The 12,838-nt window shown below is 36.3% G+C and overlaps 1 protein-coding gene across 2 annotated transcripts in view; it reads right to left on the reverse strand.

Moving 5' to 3' along the window:
* Positions 1–201: 201 nt before the first annotated feature.
* ARSJ (arylsulfatase family member J) overlaps positions 202–12,838 on the reverse strand; it is a 62,263-nt gene continuing 49,626 nt past the window's right edge. For both annotated transcript variants that reach the window (XM_036920795.2, XM_036920796.2), the window contains one exon: positions 202–2,650. In XM_036920795.2, the coding sequence (XP_036776690.2) occupies positions 1,252–2,650 (1,399 nt within the window). In that variant the 3' untranslated portion in view covers positions 202–1,251. The remainder of the gene's footprint in view (positions 2,651–12,838) is intronic.

The following is a 12,838-nucleotide window of genomic DNA, read 5'->3' on the forward strand; positions in this document are numbered from 1 at the left end:
ATTATAAATGTCATTTATTAACAAGAAAACATTTTTCCCCATGTAATAGCTGAGTGGCAACTTCTATTATTGCAAAATCCATATTATTTACTACAGTTGTTAGCAGATCCTACCCTTATTTGCCTATTTGTATAAACTTTTTCTTGTTCAGATGAACAGAATAATTTTATCTTGAAGTTAGATCAGAAAAGCCACACCCAGTTTGAAAGTGCCATAAAATAAGTCATTTTAATAATTAAGATACATAAATAAAGTGTAATAGAAACAATAAAGTTGTCTCTCAACCCTGTACAAACACTGAATTTCCAAGTAATTTATAAGAAATATATTCATCTTATTACATTCAAAATAATGGCTGAACAAGGTTGATTATCATTTTTTTCTGAATAATTTTCTTTTTACATTCTATGAATTCACATAGTATTACAGTAATTTATAGTATTACAGTGCTTGATAACCTTGAAGATATGAAATACAATTCTAATGGTATATAGGAAATAAAAATAAAATAATTAAAAGTCATTTGTATAACTTTTAAGAAAACAAAATAATATTTTTTATGTAAAAATAAATTACATTATTGTGAAATGTCATTCTATTAAAGTGTTTAGAAAATAGTTACATTCATGTTTTGGCAATGTGCTCAAACATTCTTATTAGCCATTCCCTCAAGCACGATAAAATGAGGTGCAAGCTGTTCACATGTGAGAAAAACAGCTTATTTTCACAGGAAAGGAAATGATACGTGAAATAGAATTAATTTAAAAACCCAAGTGTCATATGATAGAGATACAAAAATTCACTGAGAAAAAAATATTTTTCAAGGCCTTTGAGGTGACGTGACCTTTGACTATCCTTCATCAAAGGGAGTTTATAATCATGCTATGCATGTAATTAGCATGTCCATCGATTGCAGGTTATAGTTCCCTGCTATAATTTAAAGCATAGTGTTCGGACACTTGACCGAAACACAACAGCTGAACTCGTTACTAACCACGGTTAATCGAGGAGCAAAAGAAGCACGTCTCCATCCTCCGCGCAGGGGGTGCCTCACAGAAGAGCACCTGTGGCCCCGAGCGGAGCAGCTCTCCTCGCTGCCGCAGCGGGCACGAGTCTCAGGAGGGGCACAACGTGAAAACTAGTCTGATGCTTATGGCAGTGACAGTACAGAGCCAGACTTGATGGCCTACCCAGAAAACAGGTGAAAGACAGAGCTGGTTTAAGCTTAACCAGATGGGAAAACAATTGTCCTCATCCACGAGTAAGAGCTGAACCACACTTCGGAAAGGAACCTGCTTTCTGCTGTTTCTTCTTCCCCTTACTTTTCTTCTTTTTCTTCTCAGCCTTAATTTTGCTTGGCTTCTTTTTCCTGATTTCCTCCTTATACCATGGCCCCCAGACACCCCCATTGAGCCGAGGGTTACTTCTGGGGTCCTTGGGCGGGTACCTGACGGGCACGGCGGTTTTGTTGAACTGCGACAGCCTCCGCAGGAGCCGCTTCACGATGCCGGGGTACCTGGTGGATAGGTCCACTCTCTCGTACGGGTCGGCGGTGATGTTGAACAGCCACACGCTTTTGCCAGTCGACAAGGTAATCCGCTCGTTGTGCCACCGGTTGGGCCCCAGGTTGCTGAAGGCCTGAGGAGGAACCCAGTCACTGTAGCCGGGGTTTCCAGTGAGCAACTTCCAGTGCTGCACCCTGATGGCCGACTGGATGGCCGTGTTCCAGATCCCGTAGCCTGCTGCCCACGAGCCGTTTTTCGCCTTGGTATAAATGGGGTCAATGTTGTGCAAAATATCCACACGGGGCGAACGAAGGCCTTCACTTATGGTCTCCCAGATGTCATAACCATCCAGGTGAAGGTCCTCATCAATCTGCCCTTCAGCCAGGGAAATCAGAGTTGGGTACCAGTCCGTGATGTGCACAAGCTCCTTGCACACCGTCCCCTTGTTTTTCAGAAGTGGGCTATGCACAAAGCCCACGGCCCGGATCCCCCCTTCCCAGTATGTTCCTTTGCTACCTCTGAGAGGCCAGTTACTTCCCCCTGCAGTGGGTTGGCCGCCATTATCAGAAGAGTATATGATAATGCTGTTGTTATAGAAACCGTATGTCTTTAGAGCCAGGGTCACATTGTCAATGGCTTCGTCTAAGCAGGAAAGCATGGCAGCATACCTCCGCCTGTTTATGTTGATAATGGATCTGTAGTTTTCAAAATACCTGCCAGGGGCCTGCAGTGGGGAGTGGACAGCTTGGTAGGCAATATATAGAAATAAAGGCTTCCTGGGGTCATGGGAAGCTAAGATTTGCTGCACTCTCTGAGTGTACATCTGTGTGGAGTATATGCCACTGTCAGAGTCCCAGGCAGCACTGTCATTTTCATACAAGTCATAGCCACACATCCCAGGACTGTCACATTTGTAGTGCGTATAGTAGTCACCACTTCCCAACAGGGAACCAAAAAAGGTGTCAAATCCTCTCTTGGTGGGCATGCATTCTTTTCTGTAGAAACCCAAGTGCCACTTCCCAACCATATGAGTTGAATATCCAACTTCCTTCAGCTTCTGAGGTAGGGTTGCATTGTCCAGAGGTAAGCAATTAGGTTGGGTAGGTCTTATGATAGAATGTTGAAGTCCGGTGTGTATCTGATACCTTGACAAAAGAGAAAAATTCTATCAGTGCAGTCTACACAAAACAATGATTCTCAAATTAAATAATGTTTTAGAGTTCTAACAATTAATTTGAGTAAACTTTAATCTTTTAATTGTTTGATACAGCCAACATGATAAGGGAAATAAAGCATATACATCTCAGAGTATTATTACTATTATTGTTGTTTTTAGTGTAGGGACCTCACATTAGCTCCTAAATCATTCCTGAGGTCATCTATTTCAAGTTAGTTCTGAAGTACTGAAAATATATGTAAAAATTATATGAAAATCTGCCTGTTAAAAAATATTTTATAATTACTCTCTGACCTGTTAGATCTCTATAAAGTGAAAGAGAATGTTTCAGACTCACAATACATTGCTGCTGAAAAACCATTTTAGAGTAAATGTTTTAGCTCATACTAACGAAGAATTACATTTTCCCTAAAATATCAGGAAATGAGTTTTTTCACATTTCTCACAGTGTCTCCTTTTAAAAGACTTACATTCACTTAACATACAGTCTAAGAAAACATGGAAACCTTTTTTATACATTAAAATTAAGTGAATGTTAATTTCTGGCATTGTTCTTTTCCCAAGGACATTTTGCCAAAGGCCATTTTTCCAGATAATGGTTATTATTCACATAAGTATATGAATTTTCAGTTAGGTCAAGAAGTGCCTATTAATTTATGACATTTTGAAAGTGATTGATTTCTATAGTTACTATGTAAGTTCAAAAAGACTTTTTAAATAGACAATATAGAAATTCTGAGAAAATGATGGTTGCAGAAAGTTTTATGGTAAATGTGAAAATACTCATGGAATCAAATTACAAAGAATACTAAGGAGATCAAAAAGATTTTTTTTTTCAAACTTATTTCACCTGAAAGGTCAGCATGCCATACATACCTTGAATGAATAGTTCAAACAATTTTATTATTTTATTATTTTTTTTAATGCAGGATTTTATCTATTTATTTTTTACAAAGATTATTTCTTGAATTTTTAATTATTTTTAATTATTAATGTTTTAAATTATAATATACTAATATTAATTTGACTATGTTTTTTCATTTCCCTAAATATAACCAACAGGAATAGTGTTTTTTAATATTAGCTCTTTTAAATCATTTTTTGTTGGAATATAGTTTACATATAATATTACATTATATACTTTATTTACAATATTGGTTTCAGATGAACAACTTAGTGATTCATCAACTATACACATTATTAAATGCTCACCATGATAATAGTTGAGTCTATTTTTAAGTCTTCAGATGATATTTTAATGCAGCTGTGAGTTCTTTCAAAGTGTCAATTGCAGTAATACACTGATGGTTTTGTAGGAGTTGTATGTAGGGACATCTGGTTGCTAATGCAAAGCATAATACATATGGGCCCTGTTTACTTTGCTGATCACTTAGCTGTCAAAGCTTCACAATTATCACAGTTGTGGTCATTAAAATATAATAAATGCTCAAAAAAATAAGGATTTTGTAAGCATTATTTAACACAAATTCAGAAAGTGTTGGTTACGATCCTTAATAATTTTTTATCAGGTTCAGGATCCAAAATATTCACTTGTGAAACCACTGTCGATGTAGACAGGAAATTTAAGAAAGGAGATATCTGTATGGGTAGGAATTCGGGGAAGGATTCTTGGACATAGGTCACTAATTAAATAATTTTCTTATGTAGAAAATGTACTTGGCCAGAGTATCTATTCAATCCATTGAACGACTGACCAATTCAAGTCTTTTTAATTAAACTGAGCATTTTCACCCCTAACACTAAAGGCAAAAGGAATTGAGGCTTTTGAACAATGTGAAATACAGGAAATGTCCACACAGAAGGATGGGAAAGAAGAGGTCTGGTGCTTTCAGAAGATGGTATAGTGTTAGCAGATAAACAAGAGCTATTCCTCAACTGTGTGATTTCTGTTTTCCCCATAGAGTAGGATGGTTTTCATATTGGAAAATTTAGAACCAACAGTAGAAAGTTTTGGCAGCAGCTTATAACAAAAGAGAGATTTTCAAGGAAGCTCCTACTTAAATGAGTTTAAGCCTCTGGGACCAAATTGGTGTGTGACTTTGTGCCATCCTAATCCCTCGGATTCTCACCTTCCTCATCTGTAAAATAGGGATAATAATACATATTAGGCTGCTGTAGCATCGAGAGAGAGCTGAGAGTCTCTTAAGGACAGTACATTAAATAAATGATAGCTTTTACTATTATTATCCCAGAGTTCTGAATCACATTACTATTGCATCTGTATGAAGTTTTGTATTTTATAGGCCTTCTTTCACATACATTAATGCATTTAGTCCTCACTAATACAGTGAAAAGTAGGATTCTTAATGTTAACTTTATAGATGGGAGAATAGAGATATAGAGATGCCCTTTAACCTCCCCAAACCTGCCCCACCTCGACAAGGGCTAAGCCTGATGTACTCTATTCTCTTTAGGAGTTAATGTCAGTACTTTTTGAAAAATCATGGAATAAGGGAAAGATGCCTTCAGTCTTGAGAAGCAAATTCATTAAAGATAGGAAGGATTTGTAAACCCAAAAGTGAAGTTTATGCTGATCCCAGAAAAATCTGAGAGTAATTTTTTAAGTAGATGATTTGTAAGCATTTCAAAAAGAACAAATTAGGAAAATTCTTGCCAAGGTAGTCTCATTTTCTTTTTTAAAAAGGATCAATATTAAGTAAATAGCTTAGGAAATGCTGGGCTTTGGAAAACTGCCCACAGTTTTTTCCTTATAAAATAATGGAAAATTATTTGTATGATAGCACTGTATATTCATGACAAAACAATAGTCTCACACTTTAATGCCAGGTAGTATACAGAAAATTGTCATTAACATGATCTTCTGTGGCTTCCACAACTCTGTGGAGCAGGCAGGGACATTCCATTTATCAGTTCCACTAACAACAGCAAAAGACACTGAAACTCAGTAATTTAGTGGCTTGTCCAAGTTTTATGGCTGTAAGTCTTGCGATTCCACACTCTTGACGAATCCAGACTTCTAACTTTGGGGACTTACAGGTACACTCACAGCTAATCAAATGGCTAGACTCCTTGGAAGTTTGGGTTAATTTATTTGAATTAATCTTCAGTATTCATATGCTTAGCTAAGCAATATTATGGAGTGTATAATGTATGCCAAGTACTAAGCTTTTGTTTTGTTTTCCCCCAGTCCCCCACAGCTTTGATATCACTAGGTGGACTGTGACAGAATGTCCTGCTTGCAATGGGGTGACTTGAAGGTAAGAGTCTTCAGAAGCCTGGGATCAGATAGGGATGAAGGCAGAGCTGTCTTGTCATGGAAAACAGCTCTGAATGCTAACAAATTATTTTCTTTCAGGAAGGAGAAGGCTGGAGTCTAGGGGAAAAGCTTGGTAGAGTTTTTGGCTTGATAGTGATTTTTACTAGGCAGCAGCAACTGGCTTGAAGGACAATCATATGAATCTTCAAAATATACTACAAGATAGCATATTAATTAATATTAATTGATTCATTGGCTGAGGACTTCTGATCTTCAAGGCAGTTTCTGGAGCAGCACAACAGAGTCCTTTCTTTGGCGTCAACTCATTGGTCATATTATCCATGACTTGAATAAAGAAATAGAAGAAATGCTGATTGTGTGGAAGGAACAGTTAATACTATAAGGGACATAACCAACAAAATAATCCAAATGACCTGAAATGTTGAAACAAAGATATTAAATTTAGGTACAAAGTTATGGAAGGTCTCAAAGATTGAAAGGAATGGTCAAAAAAGATGCAGAAGCCTGAATGAAGGGGCTCTCACTGGGACAATATGAGCATCAAAATACATAGTGACAGTAACAAATTATATCCACTGAATAAAATAGGAAACTCTGACTCTATATTACATAAGTAAATAACTAAATAATAAAAGTTTGATATGGAATGGAATACCAACACCATAAAACACATATTTAAAAGAGTATACAGTGAAAGCACCTGATACGCACCATATCAATCAAGTGATCAAAGTTAACATCATCAGTAATTGGAATAAATCAACATTTTGTGCCACCAGAGAGGATGCAGTGAAAGGAGCACAGCATTGTTTCTGTGGTGTTCCAGCCTAAAATGCATACCCTGAAATTTAACACTGAGTAAAGAACAGACAAACCCAAATTAAAGGACTTTATACAAAATAACTGGCTTAAAATCTTCAGAAGTGTCAAGGTTTTGTAACTCAAAAAAGGAACGAGAAACTTTTCCAGTTTGAAAGACACGAAGGAGACATGACAAATAAGTGCAATATGTGATTGTGAATTGGAGTAGTTATGATAAAGAACATACTTGGAGAACTGGCAAGTCTAAAATAGAGTCTAAGGATTAAATGGGAATAATGATGTTAATTTCCTGATTTCGATAGTTGTTTTGTGGCTAATGTAGAAGGGTATCTTTGTAGGAAACATATAGTAATCTATTAGAGATGATAGGGTATCAAGTTGGCAATTAACTCTCAAATGGTTCAGGAAAAAAGGTTATTTGTGTTGTACTTATGCTGTACTTGAATTTTTTCTGTAAGGAAGATGGTTTCAAAAAACTTTTAAAAAATGTAGGAAAATCTAATTGGAATAAATGGAAGGCATTACATGATAGTTAAAGAAAATCAGTTATTTACATGTTAGTTACATTAGTCTGTATACATAGACCTGGGAAGTTGGGTGTATCAGACTATGAATTTAATAAAAAGCAAAAGAGAAAACTGAAAGCTAAAATGCTCATAAGATCTTACATTGTATACAGGCAGTGTGTAAATTTTGAGAAGTAATAATCCCACTCAGCTATTCAGAACATATCTGGAATGTAGTTTTCAATATTTAAGCAAGTTCCCCAAATATGTATGTATTTATTTATAAATAATACACATGCATTACATTTATTTATTTATAAATAACACACATACTAAATCATGATCATTATAAGGCATAGATAAAATAGAAATTAAAAAGGATGAGATAAAAATAAATATAAACAGAATTTCTGGTATTTCTTCTTGTATCTTAATGAATCATTTTGTGTTGTCTGAGGGTGTATGTGCTCCAATGGGGAGCCCACTGATACAGAAAGTAGATTTTAAGGAGATGAGAATGAAACACAGAGTTTTCTTAGAAGGTTATTACAGAGGGCTGGGTCAAAGATGATGGTGGCTTGGACTACCATCTAGTGGCAGTAAAAATGGAAGTAAGTGGCTGATCATGTGCATACTTTGGATTGAGAACTGATAGGACTAAGTTACTGAGGGGACATAGTGGGAGAGGAAAAGTAAAAATTCAAGAATGACTGAGATTTGTGGCTTTCATAACTTCATGAATGGTGGATGGACCAGCTAATCTGTGTTTTAGTCTAAACTATACAGTTAGGACTAATGGATAACATTACAAGAGGGCTGATTTCAATTCATTGCAAAAAAAGAAAATTCTAAAAAAGAAAAGAATCAAAAAGCAAGATAGGCTAGATGATCATCTGCAAGGATTCTATAAAAGATAATACCTAAGTTGGAAAAGAAGTATTAGGTGACCTCAGAGGGTCCTTCTAACTGTAAGAATCCATGGGTTAAGGACTATCCATTGATCAATGCTTCTATAAAGAGATGCATGCAACGTTGAAGCAGCTTTACAAAACCAACTTTATAATACGTGGTACAGGTGTTTGATGAACAACTTTCCACAATGCATCAATACATATTAACTTTACATACTACGTAATGTAAAGTTAGCTTAAAAATAAGTTTTTCAAATAATATATTCTAAATGGTATAATCACATTGGGTAAAAAAATAAACTAATTTTGAAATTTAGTGCTTTTTTCTTTTTTGGTCACCATCTGGCTACTTTGAAGAAAATTCCATATGAACAATAGTAAACCTAGAGTTGATGCTAGATCTGTTAAAATCAATAACCATCATTCTCACTTTCCTGCCAACTTAAAAAACAAAAGTCAGTGGGCCTTTCAGCTTGGCATTAAAATATGTGAAAAGTCTTATAATCTTTTTAAATATTAATTTGTATCAACTGGATGCTGGGAGTAGCAGTACTATTTGAATTCTCCTTTGTCTAAGAATGTCTAATCCAATATTATTTTAATCCAATTATATATTTAAAGTACCCTTATAAATAAAAAATACAAGGATAAACTATGAATCCTAATAGTACCATACAGACTCTAAGGTCCAGGATGGTTAAAGAGTACAAAATCAGCCAGTAGTGCAGTAGAAAGTGATAATTTGAAGAGATGAAGCAGGGTATAAGAGACTATAGTTCACAGATCAAATGTCATTCAGATATTTATAAATTAGAAAAATATAACTAATTTTCCATATTCTGCAATATGTTCCTTTATCACTTCCTTCCAAAAGACTCTTTTATCTCAATTTTATCTTAATTTCATCTTTCAATTAATTCTGGTAGGGAGCAGAAATAGGGAAAGCTGTTAAAACAACTCTATGCCTAGTTTTTCATTTCATTTCATGAATGGATAGCCATTCAGCAGAATGATGAGTTGCTTATTTAACTCTCATTCACCTACCATGTGCCAGACACTGCTAGCTTTGGGCATCACAAAGTTAAATAAGATGGTTTCTGCTGTCAAGGAACTTAGTCTAGTGTGAGAGACAGACAACAATCAGGATATTGGCATGACAGGAGTAATGTTACAACAAAGATAACTGTAGTATTCTCTGAGTGTTCCTAGCAGAGTCAGGAAAGGCTCTCAGAAGAGGCCACGTTTGATATGAGTGCATTCATAGGAGTATCTGGGTGAGTGGGAAGGCAGATACTTCAAACACCTGGAACAACACAGAAAAAAGGGAACATGATTCTCGAGGGAAGAGGAGGCATCCAGGCAAAGAGTTGAAGGGAAGGCAAAGGAAGTACTTCAATAAGAGGGGCAGACTATTCAAATGCTAAATGAGAGGGAGTGTGGCCCTCTGTGGATCAACAGTTCAGAATATGAGAGCAGAGATTCAGACATACCTTAATGAGAGATGAGACTAGAGACAAGTTGGTGCCCAGTTACAGGGAGCTGTAGTGCAGCATACAGCTACTAAGGTTTTGTACTTAATGTAAAGCTCATAGGAAACCACAGAAATGCTTCTGAAAAGAGAATAACATAATAAAAATTTTGCGTTAGAAAAATTACTCTGGCAGTAGTGTGAAGGATGCATTGGAGTGGAAGAAGATGTAGGCTGGGAGAGCTGCCCTAATTTAAGAGATAAGTGATGATAGTCAAAACTGAGATAGGTGACAGGATGAGAGAAGATTATAGATGGGACACATGATAGGGCTACAGACTATATGTGGGAACACAAGAGAGGGGAATGTTAAAAAAGGGTCCAAAGTGTCCTATCTGGGTGGTTGGGTAAAGGGAGTTTTCTTCCACTAAGAAATGTAGGCAGAATAATAGGAATGAATGGGAAGATGGGTCCTGCTCTGCATTTAGTTGGGTGGACCTGTAAGATACACATCTGGAGATGTATAGGATGAAATAACATAAAGATTTGAATTCATTGGCATATACGTGGTGGGTGAATTCATGGGGGAGGGGGGCATGAAACCACCTAGAGACAGAATGGAGACTGAGGGCCAGTGTCAGACCCCAGGAAACACCATCATTTAGACGGAAGACAAGGAGCACTGGTGGAAGACCCTGAAGAAGCAGCTCCTGTGTGAGCTAAGGTAGTCGGGGAGTTGTAGAGAGTCGTCTGCTTCACATACTATAAGAAGCCAAGAAAGTGAGAATTTAAAGCACCAACTGGACTTGGTGATAAGCATGTATAACCTGATAAACCATATTTTAGTGGATGTCGTGGGAAAAAGCCCAGATTTTAGTGAGTTCACGCATGCATGGAAAGGGAAAATGTATAGATGGTAAAGATACTTTGAAGGTGTATAAGTGGAAAAAAAAGAATATGGTGGGGTTTCAAGTGCTGATGTGAAGTGCTTATTACACACTGTTGAGTGAAAGAACATCTGGCTATGGCAGAGTATCTATTGCATTTATTACATTTTTATAATAGAAAATGTGTAAGTTCAGTGAGGGCAGGGGCTGTTCGCTGCTCTATCCGAATCCCCTAAAACCATATCTAGTGCATAACAGAACGCCAATATCTGTTAAAGTATAAATGAACAAGGGTGTGTGTACTCATAGAGAAAAGGAAAGCAAAAATATAAAGATACACACCAAACTGTTTGACATGATTATTTCCAGGGAGATAACAATTATGGAGGAAGAGAAAGCTTTCATTCCACTTATGTAAATTTACATATAAATGAATTTAAATGACTGGGTCTCAAAAAAAACTAGCATATTCTACTCAGACTAATTACTAATTTGGAACTAATTTTACCAAAGTAATTAATTAATTTAAAATGGAAAAAGAAATCTTAAATACCAAATGAATGGAAACACTCATTTATCTCATCAAAGAATATTCTTCCTGCTAGGGACATTGAGTAAGGAGATCACCTTTAGATAAGAAAGGGGGTGGAATAAGCTAGAAAAATTCTGTAATACCCCCTAAAAGCCAGAGAAAATGCCCCTTTTTACTAAGCAAGCAAAAGTAAAAATTGTTAACTTAAAATTCCTGGCTTTGAGAGGCCTTCCAGTCATCAGAGCCTGCTGTTTGTCCTTGAAATCGCCTTGCTCATCCACAACATGTTAACGTTTATGACATCAAAGCTTTTGCTACACACATTTACAGTTTCCTGATCTCATTGGAAACATGGCTGCAAATCACATGTTGAGTGGTTCCTCTCGGGAAATTTTCCTTTGAATCTCATTTATAGTATGTGTAAATTCTTGGTAGTTTCCATCAAAAAGTAAGTTTAGTCCTCAACTGGTGGGTCTTCTCTCTGACTCCTTTTTTCCATATTGTCTTTCCAGTTTAAGAATTACTCCTTTTGAAGACTCATACGTTCTACACTCCATTACAAAAAAAAAGAGATTTAATTTTTAAATTAAAGACTACCAAACATCTGAACATTCACTTATATAATTAATGGGTTCCTTGTCTGTAAAATTATTTACAGAGTAAAATTTAAGAGGGAACTCCAGAGGTACACTTATAATTATTTTATTTAGAGACTATTTCAAGAACACATATCTTCCATAAAACAAAATACACCGACACTCTCAAAATAAATTCTATTTTCTTGCTATTCTCACTACTATCACAGAGTATTATTAAACTAATTTTTAAAAACTGTGAAAGTTTTAATCCCATTCTAAACAGAAAATGCACTTAAAGGTATAGACAAGAGAGTAGTTTAAATATTCAATCACACTTCATGTTACCAACTTTGCCCTAGAAATGGGATGTGTTAAACATCCTTCACTAATATCCTATTGATATTAGAATTCTCTGAGTCAGATATAAATTCTTTAGGAAAAAACCAGAAATCCTTTCAATTGTTTTGAAAACATGATGACCTCTCACTTTTCTCTGTATGCATCAGTCCATCATTATTGTTATTCCCCTAGAAATAGAACTGCCATTTTAAAAAGTCCAACATTTTCTTTGTAGTTTTAACTTTGATGAAAGAAAAGTTATGAAGTTTGATACTTATTTTCACCAGGTTGCTTCTCTGGAATCAGTCCAGTAAAAAGTGGTAACATGCTTGCCTTCTCGAGCAGAATTATTTCCTCCCAGCCATGGTTAACAATTACCTTTCAAATAAATGAGTATCTTTGCACCTGAAATGAGCCACACATAGGTGAGAGTAATCCATGTAAAACTCATGTGGAAAGCATAGGTATCTTAGCTGCAGGCCACGTGAAAAAAAAACTTTAATTCAAGATGGCTTAGCAGAGAAAAGAGTGGCAGTCTCCTGAAAAATTAACAAATTAAATTTAATAATGTGGATAAAGTGAAGGTTTCTATGGCCAGGATTCTCACTTGGCCCTGGTCGGCTAGTTCACTTCACAAGTGTGGTCAATGAGTTGTTATTGACTCTATATAAAGAGCTCCATCCAGTGCTCTGGGCGACACATGGTGGCATGGCTGCAAGGCTGAAGGAGAGCAGAGACAAAGTTGGAGTGGTGGCAGCGCAGAGGATGGCTGTGCGGGCCGAGAGGCCCAGAGGCAGAGACTGGCTTGCTGCGTGCAGACTCACTCTGAGCAGACAGGATTCTATTGACTGACC

This window comes from Manis pentadactyla, chromosome 5 (genome assembly GCF_030020395.1).
Source record: "Manis pentadactyla isolate mManPen7 chromosome 5, mManPen7.hap1, whole genome shotgun sequence".
Taxonomy (NCBI): domain Eukaryota; kingdom Metazoa; phylum Chordata; class Mammalia; order Pholidota; family Manidae; genus Manis; species Manis pentadactyla.